The 25,208-nt window shown below is 39.7% G+C and overlaps 1 protein-coding gene across 1 annotated transcript; it reads right to left on the reverse strand.

Moving 5' to 3' along the window:
- Nucleotides 1-4,285: 4,285 nt before the first annotated feature.
- On the reverse strand, nucleotides 4,286-24,684 carry slc1a1 (solute carrier family 1 member 1). The gene is made up of 12 exons (XM_069720733.1): nucleotides 24,561-24,684; nucleotides 16,757-16,897; nucleotides 15,646-15,738; nucleotides 13,813-13,927; nucleotides 12,976-13,018; nucleotides 12,770-12,865; nucleotides 12,223-12,407; nucleotides 11,392-11,499; nucleotides 8,968-9,090; nucleotides 8,591-8,785; nucleotides 5,737-5,871; nucleotides 4,286-5,631 (listed from the first exon to the last, which is right to left on the reverse strand). Exons 1-12 carry the CDS (start codon nucleotides 24,658-24,660, stop codon nucleotides 5,391-5,393), a joined length of 1,575 nt encoding a protein of 524 aa, XP_069576834.1. The 5' UTR covers nucleotides 24,661-24,684; the 3' UTR covers nucleotides 4,286-5,390.
- Between the last annotated feature and the right edge of the window lie 524 nt (nucleotides 24,685-25,208).

Here is a 25,208-nt window from a genome sequence, read left to right on the forward strand (position 1 = left end):
TGCCTAATCAACAAAAAAAATTGCAGACCCCTTGTTGAAGACCTTTGCCCTAGACAATGAGAAAAAAAAATTTTTTGAAAAAAACAAGAAAAACAACAGTAGAAGACAAAAAAATCACAACAAAAAGATGATGATTTATGGAGATGACAGGAAGGCAAGATGATACTCCAAAAAAGTTTATATAGATATGCGGCCTTTTGAGCCATGGGATAAACCATGTCTCAACAGGAGGGATGGTATCTATAATAAACCAAGCATTTACAACATATGGCTTTACAAACTACTGACATTTTTTGTTTTGTTTGGCATGTATTGTATGTGCAAAACACAACCCCCAAGGAAACATGAGACCCACAAGGGGCCGGTTCCCTACACCAGAGTATTCATTCCAGCATCTCTGCATGGATTTTTATTGAATTAACACCATGCGAAGGAAAGAAATATTACCTAGTTATCATCGACACCTTCTCAAAGTGGCTAGAAATATTCCCAACTAAAACACCGGATGCATTGACCGTAGCGAAAGCGCTGACAAGGGACATTATACCACGATTTGGAAAACCAGGAAAGATATTTTGCGACAACGGGACACATTTCGTGAATAACATTATAAAACACCTAGCCACAGCTTTCGGGACACAGTTAAGACATCACTGCTCATACCATCCACAGTCAGCAGGCCTAGTGGAAAGAACTAATGGGACAATCAAATTAAAATTGAGAAAGATGATGGCAGAAACAGGGTGGAATTGGATGAGATGCATTCCACTGGTAACATTAAATATGCATATTCTAACCAGTGTAACAGGCATCTCACTGTTTGAAATGATACACACACATCCCTATCACATGCCACAACTTGGACCTATTGTGGACAAGAAGGAGCCCACTGACTAGACGACTGCAGACTACATGGCAAAAATGTTAAAAATAAATATTATGTCTTCTGTTGTCCCTCCTACGCAGGTGGTGGAAAACCAGTCGATAGACCTAAAACCAGGGGACTGGGTTTTACATTAAGGTGATAAAAAAATAAATATTGGAGCTCTACCAGATGGGAAGGAGCCTTCGAGATACTCCTGGCTACCCCAACAGCAGTTTGGATTGCTGAACGGACCTCCTGAATACACCTCAGCCATTGCAAAAGGATGAGACCTTTGCCTGAACCACATAACATACCAGATTAAAAGTAAGCCGGCATTTCCCCCGTGGTGAAGTCTGGCTACAAAGGGAGGTGATACCAATAGGGGTACTTGTCTCAAACCAGTGAAGAAACTAACAACGCCCTGGAGAGTAGGTTCTGGTGAGCTTATTTTGGTATATCTGTGAACGGACAGTACAGCTAAAATGGCTCAAGGCAGCATAACATGGCATCCATTCAGGAGGATAGGACTATGTGGGACTCTTTGTTTTCACAGCTCTGCTCATAGTACTCCCCATATTTTGGTACGAAGCCAATATAACATACCTGTTAATCAGACATCAGACGACAAGACCACAATAGGACCTCAGGCTACTGACAAAGTTCGCCGCACTAAAAGAGCATTTGTAAGGGCTGATGGACAATTTGCAAGGAACAAAAAATCAGTACCGGGTACAGGGAGCATTAATTCTCACATTCACGGAAGGGCAACAGGCCAGTCTAACATTTGACGCATGTGCGGTTCTTCCCTGCAAGGGGAAAGACCGCAGCTTAGTTTGGTCAGACAAATATCTGTGCATGGTAGCATCTGTACTGACCTAAAACAACAACGGTCTCTGATTAAGGGATCTACCACACCAGGTTGTCACATACAAAACTGCAACACCTTAATACTGACACTGAAGAATCCAAAACAATGCGACTCCAGACTGTTAGTACGAGGGGCAGATGTACCTGGGATAGATCCAAAGGGCTTAATCCGGATAAATATAGTCAAACCAAACACCACGGTATCCCGCCAAAGCGTTGCAAATACGAGCTCACACGTAGATCCTGTAGGCCAACGATTAAAAATAACTAAATTTACAGACGTGGTGTCACTAGAGATGAGATATGGTGATACCAATATGTGGCTACAGTGGATGCAGTACTCAGCTCAGATGATGGGCAAAGCCGACTGCATTGTATGCGCCGAGGCACGCCCACTTTTAGGTCCTGTACATGAGACGCTGTTAAGGGCCTCAGCGAACAGTTTGATGCAACTAGTCTTATGGCATATGGCAGACATTGGACATGCTGCTGGCTGACAAAGGGGGGTATATGCAAAATGTTTGGCTCTGTATGTTATACGTTTATTCCTAACAATACAGCACCAGATGGATCTGTCACCAAGGCTCTACGGGGTCTTACCGCCCTAAGTGAGGAACTTGCTGAAAATGCTGGGATTGATGATCCTTTTTCCAGGATGATGGAATCTTGGTTTGGTAAATGGAAAGACCTATTCCTCACCTGTTTCACTAGTGTTGCAATTATAAATGGTCTGTACTTGTATAGCACTTTATCACCTTTTGGTCTCAAAGCGCTTTAACATGGTTTTCCCATTCACCCACTCACACACTAATGAGACAGATCACCGTGCAAGGTGCTGCCATCAGGAGCACATTCACACACCGATGGTACACCATCGGGAGCAACTTAGGGTTCAGTGTCTTGCTCAAGGACATTTAGGCATGTGGACAGGAGGAGCTGGGGATTAAACCACCAACCTTCCGATTAGTGTGCAACCCACTCATCTGAGCCACAGCCTCCCAATTGTAGCAGCCATACTTATTATTTGTGGTTGTTGTTGTATTCCCTGTATCCAAGGATTGATCCAAAGACTAATCAATGTTACATTGACTAAACAGGACATCCTTTATATGCGAATTTCTACAACTGACCAAACGTGCGAGGCCACTAATACGACACCGATTCCACCTACGACTGAACCACCCCCTTATGACGACGTATTTGTTCTCCTCCCTGTAGAACAGGACATGTTCTCAGACACTGATGTGTGACAAAATAATGGATCCCATGCCAAAACTTGAGAGAAATGGCAATGGAGATGATGTGGTGTCAATGACTGATGTCTGGTTGAACAATACTCAACAATTGTGTGATTAATATGATTTTCCTCATGATGATTCTTTTATTTTTTTTTGAAAGTACATGTTATATTTTGTATAAACAGGAGGGATATGATGGAAAGAAAATAAGATGAGTTTTATTTTCTTTGCCTGTGGCTTAAGAAGTTCCTAGTGTCTCATTTACAACATCTTTTACGGCGTCTACTAGACGACGTCCATATGTCCTTATCTTGTGACCTACAACTGAACTTAGATCTAAAGGGAATGGGGGTGACTGTCAACTGCTTGTCACACCGTATAAAGGCTGCCCTATGGAGGAGAGACGTTGAGCAATGCTGGACATCCTTCATTGAGTGGACATGTATTTGCTCCTTCTTGCAAGAATAAATGTCCGATATGTTTGATTTTGAATCCAGCCTCTGAGTAATTTTTCTAACAGGTGAAAAATGAATTTTTAAAATTTATTTTCGCTCAGATCTTGTATGTGCAAACTAAAATTGCACATAAAAACAGGTAGAAGGAAACATATAATGCTGTTTTGAAGATGTACAAATCCTAAACTTTAGATCTGCTGGGTCTGTCGTTCTAGAATACCTTTGTTATGGCTAACGTGAGTCCTGGGATATGGATTGTTGTATTTTCTGGCAAGAGACTCAGTGGCACCATCATTGGTCATGTACCATATCTTTTCAAATTGACGCCACCATTCAAACAACCACTAATACTAGTTACTGCATGGAGTCAAATACACAGCGCAGGATCACGGTTCTGTGTGTCATCATCATTTTTAAGTGTCCTCTGAAATATCTTCCAATGTGTTTAGACAACTGTTGTCTGAATTTGAAACATATTTTCTGTAATGTGTTGTGTTGTCTGAATTTCTAGCATGGTTTAGAACTACTGCACGTGTCGTCAAATTAGTGGAGATGTTTTCATAATTTGCTTTTCCATTATTTCCATTTTCATGTAAGAGCTTAAATTGTTGAGCTCACAGGGCCGCCATAGTGACAGGGTGTGTAAAATAGGCGGCTCAGACCATGTCAAGTCAATTACTGCACAAAGTGCTTATAAAGTTTTACCATTATAATGTGGCCCTTTGATAAGTTATATAGTTTAACACAGTTCAATAGCAAAATGCTCCAAGCCATTACTACAGGTTTGTGGTCCTGTAGTCATGGCTACCAACGAGATGTCATCGCTTTGAGATGTTAAAAATTACACTGCTGCTTTTCAATCCTAGTCAGCATTTTATTTTTTAAGCAGTTGAAAGCAATGAAACTATAAAAGAAATAGCTGTTGTAGCGAACAGTTGTTGCTTTTCTTTGTTTTGATTAACTTGAGTTGGTACACAGACAAGAAAAAATGACAAGCCAGGTTAGCTGTTCTTTCTTTTCTTCCAATTCACGCCAGTGAAAAAAAATATAAAAAATATTGTGATAAAGATACACTTTAATTATCTGATTATTAACTAATTTAATCCCCTCATTGACAATTTAAAGGCCTTATTGCGAAGGGAAATTAGGTGTCTTTAATAAGCTAGAAGTTTCCCCGTCACTGTCTGGACACAGATACAATGTAAAATTAAAACAGTTTACAATGCATTGAAAAATGCTTGTGATTCAGTTGTACAAAACTGTCCTCATATTTCACAGTGCTCATTGACTCCACAAGCCTTCATTAACTCCCCATAGAGAATGAATGCAGCCTGCGATCAGCATTTCTTTAGCATATTGCTTCATGCAACTTGGTGAAAAAAATTCTTTATATGTTTGGCACAGTTGAGATACACAGCATTTCATTATGGGACATAGACATTCAACCGCAGCCACCCATAAACCAAACATTCAGACATTTTTGTGCATTATTGTCTAATCAAGAGTTAAGTTAGATTTTGTTTTGTTTGTCTGTTTAATTCATACTTTATTTTTTGCAAAGTACATACACTCACATCAGATACATTCAAAAAGAATTTCCTTGCACACACATAAGCACGCGTGCACACACACACACAGAGGCAAATAGCTCTCTTTTGAGTGCAGTTTTGCAAGAAAGAATGCACTCTTATTCAAAATTAAATGGACTTTTCTTGATCTTGGCACAATTTGAGTGTAAGAAGGAAGCACTTTTATCTAGTGGTGGTTGTAAATGTTCAACATGAAGGGTGATCATCTTAGGTAAGCTTAATGAAGGCTGCTATTGCTGATGTCTGAGCTTGGATGGGTCTGGTTGGATAGCTTTTCTCTCTCTTCATGGTGCTGTTACATGCTGTAAAGTTTCCTGTGTTACTATACACCCATAGCAGCGTGGCACTTACTCTGCTCCTGCTAGCCAGCCAGAGGCTAAAACTGGGAGGTTTCCGTAAAGGAGATTGCATCTGTCTTATCGACGGTGAAGCCGCCGTTGACATAGGATTTCTTCTCGCACTCTTCTTCGTCCAAAGTGGCTTCCAGAGCAAATGGGTTGGCGACATCCACGTCTGATATCAGATCCATTCTCTCTAGTTCCCTCTTGGACAGTTTCTGAACGATACCGGCTCCGTAAGCATCGCCGAGAACATTGACCATAGTGCGGAACCGATCCCTGAAACACAGAGCCCACAGTAAATCTACAGCATTGCTCTGCTGTTCTAATAGTTTTCATAGGGGAGAGGAAGTCTGCATAGAAAGACAACAGACAAAAACTCACAGCAGCCAATCCACAGCGACTATAAGAGTGACATCACTTGCAGGTAATCCAACAGCTGTTAAGACTATCACCATGGTGACAAGCCCAGCGTTAGGCACTCCCGCTGCTCCAATACTGGCAACTGTGGCTGTTATACTGAAACAAAACACACAATTTTAGAAACATTTTTATACTGTACAAAAGGTTAGATTTCCATGAATTATTTCCTTCTGTTGAAGTAACATTCAAATGAAATTCAGGCGGATTTGATAAATCCATCAGAGTCTTGTTGCTCATAGTGGGTATAATGTCATCAAAACTAAGTGTCAGAAGTTAGATTGTTATTCAGGTGAAGGTTTTTTTCAGCATCAAATCATGGCTATTCAAAATTTGTAAGGGGGCAGTGCATTGGCACACTTAAACAAAACTGGAATTCAAAGAACGATCAGACAGACCAAAAGTGAACACACCGTCAGAATACCAATACATCAGGCTTCACTCATGGAGAAATAGAAAAGCAGCTCCTTCACAAATACAGATTTTGCTACATAAACAACACAAGACTTCAGTCAGCCAAAGTCTTGTCAAAAAAGGGTTGGCGTGGTGTCGGAGGATAAGTAGCAGTCTCTCAATCACCTATCAGGAGGGGAAACAAGGCCAAACACGAGGCTGAGGGGTAGGCTGAGATATACCAGCTTTTCTCGGTGAATGATGGAAAAAAAGTCCCAAAAATGTTGAAGCGCTGAGATGCTCATAATGACTAAAATTGTTTGGTTTAATTAAAAACTTTATTGGTAAAATTTGAGGAACTTTGTATGTCAGGCTTGTTATTGTTACAATTCTACCACAACATGGATGGATAGATTGAAAAAACTGGATTTTAACACGGGAGACCATTTCCATGTTTCAAATAGTTAACATTATGTGGCAAAATGCCTATTTGTTGACATCAATGGAGATCTGTTTAAATGAGCATTTCATGCAGTTTTAAGTAACTTTATACTAGAAATTACACTTTTAAATGCTGGTCATTTTTACCTTAATGTTTAACAAGGTAAATAATTTTAACAATTGGACATTTTTAGTTTTAGTCTTGATTGTGTCAATCTCTGTGAGGCTAGCTTAAGTGTATCTATCCACAAAACAATTATTTTTAAAGAATATTTTCCACCATTTCTGTCTGTCTCACATTCTGTTCTGACACAGCCACTGGAGCTGATGGTTGCTAAGTCAATGTGTGACGTCTGCCCCTGCCATCTTTTAAATTGGAGAATAAATATGTCCTTTCCTGCTCCAGGCACTGCCTGTGAAATTGTTACAAAAGAGTTCAAAAATTGTCATTTTTTTTTAACAACCAAAATAAAGAAAACTGTATTAACTTCGTGGGCTACAGCACAAAGTATGAAATGACAACAATAAACACAAAACGGACCAAAAAAGAAAGCCTTTAACAACGTTTACCCGCTAGAAAAAAAAATTAAGAAAAAAATGACCAAATCAGGAAGTAAAAAACAGGAGCAGACAAAATACTTCGCTTCTGAAATGCTTCTGGTCCATGAAGCAATGCAGAGGAAGGAAAAAAGACAGCGTCCCATGCTGTAAGTCTTCCTTCCCATTGCTAGAGGCTTCTTAGGTTTCCTCTCGTGCCCTAAATACAAACCCTGCAGACAGATTTCACAAAGCCTATACCACTGCGTCTATACATAATGATGACCCACAATCAAATTTGTCAACAGAAGAATTACTTATCAATTTCATAGCTCCTGTAAAAGTTCGGACAGTTATATAAAATTGCAGCATACCTTGGCTAAATAACAGTAATGCAGACACGTGGAACGGAAATGTAAAAAAAAACAACCTGGTATAGTGTCAAACCAAACTTTGAAAGAACTAATGACCACTTAGCATTCCTGAGCATTATTACAACAAACCATCATAACCCTATAACCATTGAATCCTTTAGTAATCCACCAAGCCAACAAACTGAAGCCACCACTATGATGTCAGAGCAATTTATATTGTTTTTCAAAAACAAAATAAATGAAATAAAACTCCATTTCCATCATGCAGCTATTCCGCCTTGCTTAGTTAATTTGCAGCCCTTTCATTGTGCAACTTAAAGGACACAATAGTTAAATTAAAATCTTCCTGGAGTCCTTCAGATCTTATGCTTGTTAATTTCTCAGAGGTTTTTAACAGTATCTGCCCCTTTATTTTATCTATTTTAAATAGCTCACTGTCCACTGGCTGTGTTCCCCTGTGCCTTAAGCACACAGTAGCAGTACCACTGCTCAAGAATCCTCACCTCAAACCTACTGAATTAAAAAATTTTAGACCCATTTTTAAATTGAAATTGAGTTGATTCATTTTATTAGTAAATGTGATATTTTTTTACCCATTGATCCTGTTTACTTGTTGATTTTTTTACCTATGTACTCTCTGATTTTAAGTTTAAAGTTTACGTTTAAATTGTGCATTCCCTTGTATGGCCTCAGTTTCGTATTTAATTGAGAACTCTAGCTTCCTTTGTTTCTTCCAGAAAGAAATTTGATAGAAAAGCCTCTTTATGTTACACTACGTGTGGAAACGTATCAAAACAAGTCTCCTTTTGGCGTTGGCACTACCTCGGTAAAATATCAGAAGGATAATTCCAACACCACCTTGCCCTACATGGAAAATTCATTAATGTGCAGAGTAAATGTGCAGTCAGTAATATTCTACTGTCTCTTGGCATACAACAGTAAGGCTGGTTATATTTACATATTTTATCCTGTCAATGTGTGGTCGCTGTCTCAGACAAAGTTTTGTCCTGGTGAACAATGAAGTAGTATTTTGCGGGTTGCGGTTAGGAATGCCCCGAGAAACAATGATGTACCTGATGGTGACAATCTGACCAACATCCAGAGCGTAGTCATTCAGCTGGGCAATGAAGATGGCGGCCACCGCCTCGTACAGTGCTGTGCCATCCATGTTAATAGTGGCACCCACTGGGAGGACGAAGCGGGTGATCCTCTTGTCGATGCGATTGTTCTCCTCAGCACATCGGAAGGTGACGGGCAGGGTAGCAGAGCTGGATGACATTATGGGGGCCAGTTGTTACGGCATAAAACAGTGGTTTTAAATGGGGAAAACATTTCTTCCTTGCTGCCTTGAAAATATATTTTGGGGAAAATAATATTCCTGCATGAGTAGTGTAATTGCTTGGATATGCAGAATATGGTTTGACTTTACAGACACAATGGAGATTCTGACCTGGAGGAGATCATGAGTGCTGTCACTAGGGCCTGAGCCATTCCAAGAGTGAACGTATACGGGTTCTTCCTCACAATGACAAAGAAGATCAGCGGCAGACAGATAGTGGCATGGATTGCTAGACTGAGGAACAAAAGAGACAGTTACAGAAGAATACACTTGAGGAGAATGATCATTTACTGTATTACAAGTACAATTTTAGACTTTAGAAAGTAGATGCATTCCCACAGCCCAGAGATCATGAGACTCTCCTGGATAATGTAAGAATATTCAGGGTTTTTGTGTAGTGGACATAGTTTATGATCAATGGCGTGCCAAAAACCAGGTCAAACCGAGTACACACTACTTTGGCAAAGACCAACACACCTCCTGTCTCATACTAACATAAAACTATGAATTGAATGTTAAACAGAATGCAAAAACTATTCCTTCACAAAAAAGACTCTGTCAGCAGGACAGAAATTTACAACGGCTCCCTGGTAGACTTAATGTGCTCAAGCAAAATGCTAACGCCAGATAGCCATAGAGTGAACGTTTATTTTGTCACAGGAGCTTGGTAAGATTTCATATTTAATTAAAATGGAACATTCTCTGTACCCGAGGAACTCACATCAAAAAGAACTGTAATTAACACCGAGCGTTTGTCTCATTGTGACTCATCACACATCCAAATGTCATTTGTGGAGTTTTGCACACGCTCTCCTTTCTGTGGACCTGCAGCAGAAAGGCTCAGGAGATACTGTAAAGCAGATTCTTTGGACGAATGTCATATTGACATGTAGCTCTTTGCCATGTGACCACAATGCGCATCTATCGCAGTATTTTAATTCAATATTGATTTGCTATATTATTTTTATATCTTTGAAGATGATTGTTTATGCCCATTGATTTATTCATTGGTTAGCCAGCCATAGTTTTTTTTTTCCCCCTTTTGGTCAATTCATCATTTATACAATGTTGAATTTTTTTAACTATGCACTATCATGAAATTAATTTATGCGGTTAACTTGCTCTACCTTGACAAAATTCTGGTATTTCAGTCATTTGATTTATTCTTTGTTAGTAGATTGTTCTCAAATAGCCTAAGTGTGATGGGCTGTGTTTTCGTTTGGGGGGGAGACAGAGATCAATTTAATGGAGAAGTCACTGCATCTGATATATAACTGATATTCACTGATTGATTTAGTTTATGTCATTAATTTTTTTTTCCTCCTAATGAGAGTTGCCGCTCCAAATTTGAATGAGTACAAAATTAAAAGTGTAATTTACGCCACCGTTAAGTATCAGTTTGAATTATTTCAACCTTGTTTCTTAAGAACTGTCATGCTGGTATGGTGGATGGCTCTAAATACAATAAACTACAATACCAATGAGCATTTGTCAATTTTCCATGGGGAAGAAGCCAACCCAAGGCACAAACCAGATTGGTTGTAAATTTAAAACACTTTGACAACCACGATCTGGAAATGATAAATGAACTGGTTTAAGGTGCGGGTCATTTTTATGACATTTAGCTTTCTAGTAAACTAGAAACAAACAAAAAACAAAACTAAATCCAGGCTTTGGCAAAACAAGTACCAAGTACACAGCCTGTGTTTTTATTAAATTGAAAGCTGCTTTATTGCCACCAGTTTGCAACTAAATCTCTTTGACTTTCTGTACGGTCCAGCTGTGCATGTCTGATAACAAAAAAAGAAGGGAATATAGCTGAGGGCATCAATGATCGGGGTTTGAGAAAATTGCAAGCAGTAGAATGATTGTCTGCTTTTAAATAGACAAGATCAATGTGAAAGTAAACTGTAAACACACATTTAATTATTGTTGATTTATCTATCAGGGGACTTGAACCAGGAGCCTTTGGAACTCCAGAGAAGGTGACTTACAGATCATGCCACATGCTTCTGCTGACATCTCATGTGCAAAACTGGGATATTTTTGTTTAATTACACTTAAAATGCTTCCAACAGATAAATGTTGGGAAAAAAAATCATCTTATTCTAACTATGTCTAAAATATTTCAGGGAAGTCTGATCAAATATTTGGGGAAATAGAAAAGGCATACAGTACAAACAATAAACTACAGATAGTGCATGTTCATGGTATTTTGCATTTAGAACAATACCAGAAAGTGTGAACATTGTGTCGACGGGGAAATAGAAGCGTCAAAATGAAGCACTCCTTGATTTGACCTAACCGGAAGGGATTTACAGTAAAGTCTTTATGGGTGTCATTTAGATTTAGAGGCATGAGCGAAGCTTTCTTTACTGCATCTGCAGGTTGAGCAGTTTTAAATGTCCTTGGCTCTTATCAACGCCCACACAGAGCTCAACTTTTACTGTAGTGTGAAAGAGCGTATCGGCCCAAATGTCACCCATTAATCCCGGAGTCCAGAGCAGGTCGGTGTAGAATAACAGGACGGCTTACCCACTCAGCACTGTCACCATATAAAGACCCATCTTCCTGAAGATCTCCCAGTCTTCCACCTCAATGATCTTAGCAGCAATAAGAAACAGGATCCCGACTGGCATGTAGCTGAAAAGACACAAGAACACTGAATTGCACTACAGTTGAAATGACAAATCAATTAGCACCTTTTCTGTGGAACCAGCTCCCAGTTTAGGTTTAGGAGGCACACACCCCTCTCTACTTTTAAGATTAGGCTTTCCTTATAAAAAAATTTAAAAAAAAAAGTTTATAGTGCCCCTGAACCTAGTTATGCTTGCCCCTGAACCATCCCTTAGATATGCTACTATAGGCATAGGCTGCTGGGGGACCTCATATGATGTGCTGAGCTCCTCTACTCGACTTTCTCTTTCACTGTCCATGTATTCAAATGTCACCACTGTATGTCAAAACCTGCAGTTGGTGTTTTTTCCTCTCTGTCCTTTCTCTCATGGCTCTCCTGGTTTATTGTTTGTCATCTCTCCGTGCTGTTCTTTTCTCTCTACGCCCTCCCCTCACTCCCACCAGTCGAGACAGATGGCCGCCCACCTCTGAGCCAGATTTCCTTACCACTGTTCTGTCAAGAGATTTCTTCCAGTTAAAAGGGAGTTTTTCCTCTTAACTGTTCCTCTGGCGGGAATTATTGAATTTTAGGGTTCCTCTATAATATTGTAAGTTTCTGTTGAAAGGGCCTTACTCTGTCAATTGCCCTAAGACTTATATTGCTATTTGGTGCTGTAATTTCCCCATATAGACATCAACTTTGGTGTACCTAAGGAGGCCCATAGATGTAAATCAGTCTTGTGTACGAACCACATAATTATCTGGACCAGTTTCATGGTAGCTTCATTCAAGGCATCGAAAAATTCCAGAAGGATACGACCCTTTTCACCCATCTTCCCGATGACGAGGCCAAAAGCAACACAGAACACGATAAGTCCCAACACGTTGATTCCATCCGAATATGACCCGACGATTTTATACTCCTTAGTAATGTTCTGCAAGAGAACAAAAGAATCAATTAACCAAGACCAGGCCAGGATGTTGGTTCTACAACCACATTAGCTGACGCTAAAGACTCATTGATGAGCTGTGCAAACGTTGTCTTTGGGATTACTATCCACTGAACTGTGACTATTTAAGAGTCATTATTGGGTCTTTTGATGCATTTAGATAAGATGCTGGTTGCCAGCAATGAAACGTGAAACCAAAATGCAGCAAAAGGACACAAGTAAGGATACAAAAATCCACTAAGATGTTCCCAACAAAAACACTGGGGAACTCCGGGGCAAGTCTACTTCAAGTTTGTTTGCTTGACAAACGACTGTCTGTTGATGAACAGAGCAATGTGCACACCTACCTCCACTGCCGCCATTATAGTAGTTGTGAGAGGTGGAATTGTGGTGGTGTTGACCGTAACTGTCGGAGACTCCAGCTCCTTGCGTTTAGTTTTGTACTAGAGTGAAATTGGACACGTTTCTTGTCACCAGACCCAAATGTAGATTCAAATTACAATTCAATATGTGTAGAATGTGGAATTCAAGATTAATGTGCAAAGTCTCTTACCTGCTGAAAACAAGCCTGTACCAGATTTTCTGGAAACATGTTTCTATTGATGGGAATAGACAAGATTTGGGAGATAAATAGAAGATAATGATGTGCACCACAATCATTCCTTCAGAAGTGGGTCATTGCAACGACTCTAATCAACTCCACATCCAGGAGGGAAGGCTTTTCAAATTAATTAAGAAGCTACTGAGGTGAAATACTTCAGCAGAAATGGAACTGAAACACTAAAATCCATTTCTTGCAAATGCCTTCTCTTTGGATGCCATGAGATTGGCAATAGAAAGGGAAATGTATTTTCAGTACATGCTGCACTTTAAGTCAAGAAACTGAAGGTTGGAGCTCTGGAATTTAAAAGGCTCACTATGCTACAAACAAAGTAGTTGTCAGATCATAAAACATCATCTGAAATCCACTTTTACACAACCCAAATAACTGTCCGTTTTTAACATTAAAGTTAATAAAATTTAATTTAATATAACTTTTCCAAGTCGACAGTTTTTTGAGTTAAAGTAACTCAAGGGGACGCAACTTTCCAACTTGACATAACTTTTTGAGACTTTAAGAAACAGACAATCACAAACTCTTTGGAAGAATTAAACTTTACACTTAATCTTTCTTTACCTGCCTATTATGATGGTATTCCATCACTTTTTGTTTGTTCAGCAAAGAGTAACATCAAGAAGAGACGGGTCACCTTTTATTTTAATTTAGGTTAGGTTAGGTAGTTACTTTATTAATCCCCGAGGGGATTTTTTTTTTTTTAAATCTATGAACTATCTTAATATGCCTGAAATGATTCTAATATTTCAAGCTTCTCGTGGTCAAAAGATTCACCTGAGGAGGTCCAAGAGTGTGTCAACCGTAGTAACGTTGGGCGTGGTCCCCGTTCTGTCGATATGGTCAGCTGTCTGGGAGACCCCTGGTTTGATAGTCATCACCAAAATAATTCCTGTAAAGAATGACACAACTTAGTACGCTGTGATGATGATTCAAAGTCAAGTTTATTTATATTGTGCTTTTCACAGACACAGTCACAAAGTGCTTTCCAAACTAAAACCAACATATAAAAGGAAGTTAAAAAAGATCTGCTGAACCACATTTAGAAACATAAAAACACAATGCAAGATAAAAACACGATACACAATGAAGTATCCAGCTGGAGTAGCTGGGGCTGTATACAAAAACATTGTTAGAATCCTCTCAGAGAGGTCCTGAAGCTTAACATTTCTGGCAAGGAGTCTTAGCTAGGAGTAATATAATAAACTTCTCAGAGAAACTCTAAACAAGGAAGAGACAGAAACCCTTGTCTTAGTGAGGAGGCGTGGTTTACCAAGTTGCTAGGAGTGTTCTGAAAGATGTAATTGGCTGATTAAAAAAAAAAAATCCATTCTGTGTGATGGTGGGCATAAAATGGATGTTGACATCCTGAGGAAATGAAATGAACTGTGTCCCCATATGAGGCTGTAAAAGTGCTGTTGTGTGATCAGGTTGCTGCATCGCAAGAGTCATCGCTGCAGCACTGTCGCATTTCTAGTTGCCAAATATCTCTGCTGTGATTACTTTCATTTCTGGCATTATTGTGTTATTGCGTTGAGTGGGAGGCATGAGCGTATCTGTAATGAGATTGACTACAAACATCATTCATGCGCGATATAGCATTTCATTAACTCAATTCAATTTCAACGTTTTAAGAATATTTTTCCTACCTCGCTGTACTTCTGCAATTTTCTCCTGTGCTTTCTATTCTTAAGCCTGGTAAAAGTCCTCCTCACAATTTTTCACATTAAGAGCTCTTTTAAGGGCTCAGACGTTTTGTAAATAACTTTTACTTTTGCAAGGATCTACTCTTAAACTTTTAGGGGCAATTCATAGAAAACATAATAATTCAAAGAATTTTCTTAGATTTCTGTCACTAGGAGTACGTTTTAGTAGTCGAAATCGTTACAGGTTATACCCAAACCCCTGTGTGAACAAGAAAGTCTTCAGCAATCTTTTGAAAGAGTCAACAGAGTCAGCGGACCGCAGAGGTGCAGGCTAAGAATTGCATAATTTTAGAGCTACAACCACAAATGTTTGGTCGAGACATGTGAGAGCAAATTTGAATTATCTAATGTCAAAGGGTGGGTGAGGGATGACGTTTTGAGTAGATTATCCACATGTGAAGAAGCCTGACTGTTCAATGCTCTGTATGCGAGAGTGAGAAGTTTAAAACGGGGCAATGTGAGAACGTCTGTTTGTCTGAGTAAGAAGTCTCGCGGCAGCATGATGGATTACCTGTACGCGATGGAGACTAGATGTACTGAGTGAAGAGAAGAGAGCATTACAGCAATCTCAGAGAGGAGATGAAGGCATGTTGCTGGCATCAAATTTTAAATCAGCACATATTTTTCATAAAACAATAACATTTCTTTGTTTTAACATTTGATATGTTGGCTTTGGTCTATTTTCAATTAAATATGGGTTTACTTGATTTGCAAATCATTGCATTCTTTTTTCATTTACATTCTACACAGTATCCCAACTTTTGTGGAAACAGAGTTGTAGTAAAAATATATGATCAACCACCCTTACATACGGTGTCCAACCTGACAAAAATTAAATTAAATAATGTATTTGAACAAAGTTGAATTTAAACAAAGTTTTGAGAAAAGGAGAATATCAACTCACCAAGAATAACTGCAATGATGGTTGTTGAGAAATAATAAATAACAGCTCGCAGACCTATCTTTCCTGAAACCTCGGAGTCCAGGGCTGCAACACCTGTCGACAAAAAGCACAATCATATCTGAACCAGAGATTTGTCCTATCAGGTATCATTAGCTATGACTGGAGATGAGTTAAAAGTGTATACAATAAAGTGAATACAATAATTATCTAGTCAAAGATTTGATAGCCTATTGCACAGACAGCGCTAGAAGCGCTAGAAGCCTCACTGTTATTCTAGCCAGCGTGCCTATAAATGTGAAATTAATCCAGAAGTTGCTTGCAGTTGTAGAAAAAAAATAAATCAAAAATTCACTTGTTTATATTGTTGATACTTAGCTTTTCCTTAGCTCAGCTTGTACTCTGTAAATATGCTATATATATATATATCACAGATAGTCTTTTTACAGATCTATATATATTTGACAGTCTGACAGTTCAACAAATCCTTGAAAATCATGTGTAAGGGTCTAATGCGATTAAAACTAAATAAGTTTAACATGATTCTCAAACTCCATCTATTGATGGCAACTATGAAATGCTTTTTAAAGCTCCTAAAAAACAATATTTTTTAAAAGCATACAATTTAGCTTGGGTACATGCTGAATACATACAAATTTTTGTTACCAAGTCTAAAAAGGTTGTTAGTTTTCTGCTCCATGTGCTGGACTCTAAACTACAGTAATTTGTGAATAACAGCCCCACAGATCAGATTTGTTCCAGCACAGGCTCAACACTCAGTAGCCAGAGCTTGTTTTGTTCCTCTGACCGTTGTCAGTATGTACTACTGCCGATCAGGAGCATCCCTCGAGCCTTGATGTTTCTGAGATGCTCTGACTCAGCCGCCTAGCCGGAAGAATCTGACCCTTGTCCAAGTGGCTTAAGACTTTACATCTGACTACGAGACGATGTTGACTACGAGACCTGACCATTCACTTACAATCTAATATCCCCATCTTTAACAGGTGCCGTTGTTAAAAGAAAATCAATATCAATTGCTTAATCTGTAAGTGGTCATCGTGTTTTAGGCAGCAAGCGAACTTAAATTTGTACAATTTGTACATGTTCAAGTTACCTGTTATCATGCTTGAAATGATGAGTGGAAGGATGACCAGCTTCAGCATTCGCATTAGGATCTCTCCTGGGAAGCCAAAATACTGCTTGTGGAGATTTGAGAGGGACACATGCTCTCTGACCACAACACCCAAACTGATCCCTGAAAGATTAGGAGAAAGACAAGTCAAAGTCAAATCATCAGAGCTGCTTGGTTTCACTTATCAATATTTTGTTTTTCTTGAAAATAGTCAAAATGCTTGAATCACATAACATGTATGCTGCCGTATATGTTGATCTGGTAGCAGGCGCAACGAGCACATTGCAACTGCATTGTGAGAAACATTTAGATTGGTAATTGGAATCTAAATGAATGCAGACTTGCAATGGCATGTGCTGAACACATTATTTCACAGGCCAGTGGCATTTCGTCATGTGGAATTGATGAAGCACAATTCATATTCGTATATTACGCATTCTACATTTTCCAACTGTAAATGTCACACGCCGATTTTAGTGATGCACTCCAAAAATACCAGCTGTGTTATCACGTATAACAGACCGCCATAAAAGACTGGAATTACACTGCAAACTGTACCTGGATGACAAAACCACACTTATTGCATCAACACAGGACGTACTGTGTGCTGTGTAACTAACTTATAACTCCCAAACTCACATAATCTTTCAATTTCTCCATAAAATGGAGCTGTTCTGTCCACGTTTAACATTTGTGCTATCTGCAGGCAAGGAGTTTATTTTCTTAGCACATGCAACAGAAGTAGTAAAACTCTACATCTGATGAGGGTTCTGGGCGTGGGCTTGGCGAAAAGTCTCTGTAGTACCCCCAAAAGTACAGCACCTACGGCTGCTTTCAACGACAAGTACCAAATTTGGTAGGTATGTGTGTCATGCCTACATCTACCAAAAAAAAGTCTCTTGGTGCCATAACCCTAACTTGAGTGATTGTTACCTTAATTCCCAAAGCTTCCATGTTTGATAACAGGCACCTGCGCGGCAATTAGGTCATAGTCATATGACTATATACCTACCGGCAACAGGAAAAATCCATATTTTATGCTTTCACATGCTTCTTCTACCAGGTTGACCAGAACTGCCTCACACTGGGTTAGAAATAGGTTTAAGACCTCGATGATGAGATATTAAGAAGCCTGAGCTTTCACCAAAGGGCATTGTTGTGGCAAAGTTTTTGTTTTGCCATGATACAGGAAATTGTTGTTGAGGGTCAAGGGATGCTCAAAAATGTATGGATACTGGAACATTTGTCAGTGTTGTCGAAAATGTATATCTGACATTGGTGTCAGGATTAGGTGTTGCAAAATGGCACTAGTGGAAATTGTCTAGATTCCACGTCTCCTTTCACTCACTTGTCATTGTCATTGGCACTCACGTCACATGTACTTCTCCTTGAATTTATAACCTAGACTTTCGTAATGATGAAAGAAAATCTGAAGAAACCTTATATTTTCCTTGCCTAAGAAGGTCCTGCTTGCTGTCATTTTGCCGCTCTTTATGGTCATTTCGCATTTGTTCGTACTGGTCTTGCATTTCTTGTGTCATTTTGAGTCTTTTTTGTAGCCTTTGTAATCAGTCCCTGCTTCCAATCTTATTTTTTTTGTGTTAAACTGAGCTAAAGTTAGTGTGTCCTGGCTCTGTACTGAGGAGACATGCTTGTTTTAAATAAATATAAATTAAGTCTTTCACTCAGACTTTGAGCACCGTTGACAGTGCTTTGTCATCCTAATTTTCTTATATCACTTTCTTATTGCATCTGTATCCCTCTTCTCTACTTCTTGTTCCCCTTCCAAAGTAGCAGAAAACAGTCTTGGAGGACATAAAGTAACACTGAGATGCTGTAGCTGGGTTAAGATATAAAAATTAAAAAAAATCTCAAACACAATTCATACATTTCTTACAAGTTTTAAAGTTGTCAAGATATTTGATGCTTTCACGTTTCCTTTTACATGTAGGTGATGTCTTTAAGGTAAATGTGCTGCATCTAATTCTGAGTGCTTTGGATGAACCTCACTGTGTTCTTGTTGATTTAAAAGCCTCATTTAGTTAATGACTACGGAAGTTGCAGAGAGTCAGTCTGTCATTTCGCAATACAACAGCACCTGACAGTAGGCAATTTCCTCCCAGGCCAATGACAATGTTGGCCTTGATTGGAGCTGAGCTCAAAACAACAACAATGAGATAAAAGCAATGTTGTTGTTGAAACTACATCTACTATGGGAAGTTTTCATGTAATTGAAATTAAAATACCAAATGGGAGACACTTGTTGAATGTGAGACAATCAAAGTAAAAGAACAATGTTGGATGACCAACTAAACTGCTGCAGGATGCAACCACTGACCTACACCAGCAGGACATAAAAACTGCGAACCGACTCGTTACAAAATGCCTGATATTCGCCAGACTCCATTAAGAATTTTCTAAAATCGTACTTGCTTTGTCAAAAATCCTTTCTGAAAAAAAAAAAAAAAAAAAAAAAAGACCATAAATGATTTTGAAACTCAAAAACAGTGGAATCTGGAATTGTTCATTAAGAGGGTTTTGTCAGTGGTCCCCCAATGGAAGATGGGAGTTAAAAAGGAGGTGCAGAGTGGCGAAACTAGACTCTCAGCGCGGAGGGAGGGAGGAGCAAACAGAATGTTAAACTGTGAAATAGATCAGGCTACACGTCCCATCCTATAAACACATAATTGTCAATTACTGAGTCGAGTAGTAAAGCCACCTTGTCTGGTAAACTTGTTCTGAAACCGCCCCCCCCCCAAAAAAAAAAACAGGTTGCCCTGTCGTATTCAAATACAGCACCAAAGACAGCGCGTTGCACTTTACGTGCATCGATTGAGGATTAGTTCAGCACCGCTGCTGATTGACAGCGACAGTCAGCTGCACTGTCTCGCCATGTCTTTCTTACAAGGGAAACAAACACTAAGCGGACTCAGTGGTACAAAGCCAAATATAAAGTAGACAGTCTACAAAACCACAGACAGGTGCCTACATGCACCCGGATTTAAACAACAAATTATTCTAACTTTCCTTTTTTTTTTTTTTTTTTTTTTTTGTGGTCCTACCCAAAATTGAAGTTAATTACGACAAATTATGGATGTCTCACTCCGAATAGGTTTCCCCTGCTCAGCCTGCTGTGGTTTTGTTTAGCTCATCAATCCTCCATTGAACAAAATATAATCCCAATAGGTGAACTGACTTTGAACATCACGGTCCCTTTTTAAAAACGTTATCCTCCCCTCCTCACTTTTGTCTTTGTCAATGTTTATTTCACGATCAGAACACGGCAAAGCGAGGTTAGGTAGTCTGGACTCATCCGTGCACGAACGCACGCATCAGGTATTTAAAAAAAAAAAAAGAGACACCTCTTACTGCAGCCTCAATTTAATTCTCAATCTTTCTAGAAATGTAAGGCGTATTTCATATTTGTAAAGGTGGGGGTAGTAGGCCTATAGTAAATTAGTTACTAACCTTTTCTGTCAGGATGGATCATTGCGTTCAGATTGTATAATTGTTCAGCGAAATGCTGGCACTCAGCTCTTTATCGCAGTGAATAACCAGCTGTGGGTCTGATGTGGGTCAGAAATTAGGCGAGGCAAAAGGAAAACAGCCAAACCCAGGGGAGGCTTTGGTGAAACACGCTTGTCTTTTTAATAATTAAACAGAAGATATCCACTGTGATGGTCCGACCTCGGTAGGAGCACCCGCCTAAGCGTGGGCCCTGAGGCGGTTGCACCCTCTGGCCCGTGACCGCTCTGCTTATGCCAAAGCCCCAAGACTTTACAAACTGCAGTTCCAAAACATGGGGAAGTACAAAATCCATTTATGATTTCCATTTTACACCGCTCCCAGGATCCTGTTACACCTTCAACAAGTTTGACAATTACATTTTTATAGCACCAAATCACAACAGAAGTAATCTCATGGCATTTAGCAGTCAGGTCCTTAAAACAGAACCTTACAACAATATGGGGGAAACCCATATTTTAACAGTTCACGCATGAGAGACAGTTGGAAGGAAAAAAAAAAACAACTCCCTTTTAACAGGAGGAAACCTCTGACAGAACCAGCCTCGTAGATCGATGGCCATCTGGTTGAGCTAGTTGGGGCGTGGGGAGAGCAGAGAAAACAGAGAGACAACAAACAATAGACACTGGGCAGGTTGGTGGGGCCCAGTAATCACAGCGTAAAAACATGCAGCTTCCCACCTCTGTACCTGCAGAAAGTACAGGGAGGGAGAGGACAAAGGGAAAAAGCCCAGAAGGCACAAAGTCAATAAATTGCACTGGTGGCATATAAATGCATGAAAAGGTAAAGAGAGAGTAGAAAAGAGGAGAGAAGCCCAGTACATCATGCTGTGGCCAGAGCCTACAGCAGCATAACAAGGCTGACTCTGCGGCATCTGAGCCAGCCTTAATTAGAAGCTTTATCCAAAAAAAAAAAAGGACAGCTTTAAGCCTGATCTTAAAGTAAGAGGGTGTCCAAACCAGCCCCCAATCCAAATTTCAGCGCCTACCAAAGGCTCTGCCTCCCATTCTACTTTTAGAAACTCTGTGAACCACAATTACAGTAAGCCTGCAATCTGAGATTGAAACACTCTATTGGGACAATGGGGTACTATGGGACTTTAAGATGTGATGGAGCTTGGTCATCATGGTATGTAATTAGATGTAAAAATTTAGAATAGATTTTAAAATCCATTCTTAATTTTACGTGAAGAGAAGCTAACATCTTTCTTGATAAATCCTTACGACTCTCCCAGCAGCATTTCGGTTCAACTGGAATAGGCTATTGGGATATACTGATTATAAAGAATTTCAATGGTCTAGCCTAGAGGCAACAAATACAATAAAAATAGTTTTTCAGCATTGCTCTGAGACGTGATGTTCCTAATTTTGTGATTGAGTTCTGTGTGTCTGCTACTGTGATCGCCCCCGGTGCCTATATTATTCCCGGTATGCCCTATTCCTTTGTAATTTTTTAACAATAAAGCAACCAAGTTGAATAGATGTTGGTGGGTGGTAGAAATTACATGTATTTTTTTTTTAATTTTATTTTATTTTTTATCAAAAATTCACTTCACATTCAGAATGCCCACATACAAATAGGCTCGGACTCAAAACCATACGCGTACAAGGTGGGATGAAATAGATACCTGTAACACTTATTAACAGTGATTATCACCGTGCTGAAGCTAATGCAGTGTTGCAGAACTTAGTTCGCGCACATCTCGTAGTTACTGTTGCAATTGGGTCATGGCTGAACTATGAACACGCCAATGCAATGACACGAGTGCTCACCGGAGTAATTGGCCGTGATAAAAAAAAAAAAAAACTTTCCACCTAGTCAGCGAGCAAGTCATGTGCCTACATTGAAATTAAATTCTGCTGGTGCCACTGGTTAGCTGTAGAAATGCTATCTAAATGTAACCATGAAAATCATTCATAAGATCTTGCGATGCGGGATTTAAAAGACATGTCTGTGGTTTAGATGAAGCAGTTGTCAGCTCAGAGAAATCCTTTTGTGGTGCTCAAAACAATTTACTCTCCTTTCTGGAGCTCTAACAGTAGCAACAGCGTAGGCTGTGGCATGTTAACCGTGATACTCTCACCGGTGCGACGAGGATACAACAGAAAATTCTCCAAGTCGGCCCCAAAACAAAAAGAGAAATCGTAGAAAATGATCTGGCGCAACTAACTCCGTGGATAAGATCAGAGGCAACAAGTCCGGGTGTAATCTTAGACTCAGATCTATGTTTCAAACCCCCACATTAACATGATGAAACCTTAGAAACATAGCCACGGTTTCTAAATCAGACAGATGCCGAAAAGTTGACTGATGCCTTCATTTCTAGCCGACTGGACCGCTGTAATTGTCATTTTTACCGGCCTACCAAGGAAAACGACAGATAGACTTCAGCTCATCCAAAACTCTGCAGCTCGAGCATTAACCACAACCAAGAGGAGAGAACACGTCAGTCCGGTTCTGGCTGCTCTGCACTGCCTGCCTGTAAGACACTGGATTGACTTTAAGGTCCTCCTCCTCACATACGAAGCTCTTAACAGGCTCGGACCGAGTTACATCGCTCACTCTCTGGTCAACTGTGAGCCTTCAAGAACACTGAGATCATCTGCTGCTGGTCTATTAGAGGTTCCCAGCAACGGCCAGAAGAAAATTGGGGATTCAGCTTTTGACAGCTACGCTCCAAAGCTGTGGAACAAACTACCTGTTAGATATCAGGGAAGCTAGCTCAGTTAATACTTAAAAAAAAAAAAAAAGAAGCTCTAAACATATCTCTTACGTTAGCCTTTACTACTCTTGAATCTCTCTCGCGCTTGAACTGCCGTGCCTTTAAAATGCATATTGCTTATTTTATATTTTAATTCTATTTGTGTATAATTTGTATGCATTTCATCTGTTTCTTATGCGTCTCGTTTCTTTTCTATATTTTTAAATGTTCCTTTATATCTGTTTTTATGTGATTATCTTGCTGTAAAGCACTTTGAGCTGCATTTCTTGTATGAAAGGTGCTATACAAATAAAGTTTTTTTTTTAATTATAATTAATATGGAGATAAACGTTCCACACAGCACTGCCTCAGAGAAATATGGTATTTTTTTTTTTTTAGAATATAATTTTGTTTACTTGTAAAATACTTTCAGCTTGATTTAATTGTCCGGCCCACTGCCATATAATATTGTTTAACCATTAACAGTCATGCAATTATACCTTTGTAATAAATATAGTCCAACAGTCCTCAGAGTGTGAGACAATAATGAAGACTCAAAGTTGTTAGACATTCAATCATGCCATGTTGATGGCCAGATAAACCTTTGAGCTGGGTGTGCTGCAAAAATTTGATGTGTGGCCCCTACTGACACCCCTTCCAACAAACATATCTACAATATTCTATAATTAAATTTCAATAAATCATATTACCAAAAAAAAAAAACCCTATTGATGTTTAGTGAACATGGGGATTTGAGGCCCCTTGGGGGTCTGGGACGGGTCTCCCACTTGTCCCTGGTTAGTAATCCAGCTGCGGGTGATGTAAATGCTGATAGGGCTTGGTAGTGCTCAGTGAGCTTTGGACGTAGTTGTATTTTTGAACTACAGAAAGCCAGGCTACTCTTTGACCCATGTTTCCAGTCTAAACGCAGTCTTCTCATTAAACTCTCCGAATGGGAGAAAATGAAGAGGGTATTTCTGAATATGTAAAGAAGAAAAGGATTTTGGTGAATAATGCAAGAAGGGACTATTAACTAATTAGCACAAAGCTCGATGTAAACTGCTTAAAATAAGAAAGGAAACGGCATTGAAGATCTTGTCACATTATTTTGAACACTACACACACTCACGCGCAGCGCTGTGGTGCCTCTATGCTGGGATTAGACCACCATCAGCTGTCACCCTCAGTCTGGTCACGTTTGACTTGAGACTACGTCCAGACACACAAGGAGGAAAGTGCAGTCTCCAACAACACCGCACCGACTGCATTATGAAATATAAACCATGTACTCCCGAATACACATTTAACGTGTGTAACTGTTGCTTTTTAGCCAGCTGACGTAAAGAAGGCGGATTGGTTTCGAGAATGGCAGCGACACAGAGCATGAATGAATAATTTAAAAAAAAAAAAAAAAAAGAAAGAAAGAAAATGGGATGGATATATAAATAGCGATAAAGATAAGTTAAAAAAAAAAATAATTAAAAAAAACACACACACATGAATGAAGGTCAAAGCGTTTCGTCAGCAAACAAGAGCAGACGTTAAGGGGCTTCCACTTACCGAGCAGCACCGATAAAATCGTGGCAATTAGAAGCCAATTCCTCTTCAGCACCGATTTGAAATTCACGTCTCGTCGCTCGTTTTTGCCCATCACGGCCATGACGTTCTGTATCTCACACACACACACACACACACGCACACACAAAAAGAAAAGGTGTAGAGATAACAATGGCCTCTGTGCAGACACAAAAGAATTCTGCCTTCAGGATGTCAGATACAGACGCGATAGCACGGAGGGGGGAAAAAACGGAGGAGCAACTGCGTTGCTACAGCAGAGCAACAAAAAAAAAAAGATGCAGCCGTAGGACGCTGCTGATGGCAAGCTGCGTGCGTGTGTGTGCGTGCGTGTGCGTGCGCCGGAGAGAAAGGAGGAAGAGAGCGAGACGGTCGCCTCTCCCTCCACCACCACCACCACCACCACCACCCTTCCTCCACACGACAAGGTGGCTGTGACATTTTCAACTTCCAGCCGGGCGATAAAACATGAAATTATGCAAATTCAAGGGGGTGGAGGGGGGGGGGGGGGGGGGGTCCCTATCTGAAGATACATTTAATAAATAAAGGATGCTTATTGAAAACATCTCCATCATCTAGTTCAGTGACTCTCAGCCAGGGTTTTGCTTGGACGTCAACTGTTCAAGCTTCAAC

Source organism: Brachyistius frenatus, unplaced genomic scaffold (genome assembly GCF_029030835.1).
Source record: "Brachyistius frenatus isolate BFR_SWC_R1_liver_20210118 unplaced genomic scaffold, ASM2903083v1 Contig_248, whole genome shotgun sequence".
Taxonomy (NCBI): Eukaryota; Metazoa; Chordata; class Actinopteri; family Embiotocidae; genus Brachyistius; species Brachyistius frenatus.

Bases quoted from the DNA above. Each gene is read 5' to 3' on its own strand.
- slc1a1 (XM_069720733.1), bottom strand. From the start codon at position 24,660: ATGGCCGTGATGGGCAAAAACGAGCGACGAGACGTGAATTTCAAATCG. The intron at 13,019-13,812 runs GTGAATCTTTTG...TCCCATCAATAG, and splicing joins ACACTCTTGGACCTCCTCAG to AAACATGTTTCCAGAAAATC. The intron at 11,500-12,222 runs GTTCGTACACAA...GTGTCTTTTCAG, and splicing joins CTGGTCCAGATAATTATGTG to CTACATGCCAGTCGGGATCC.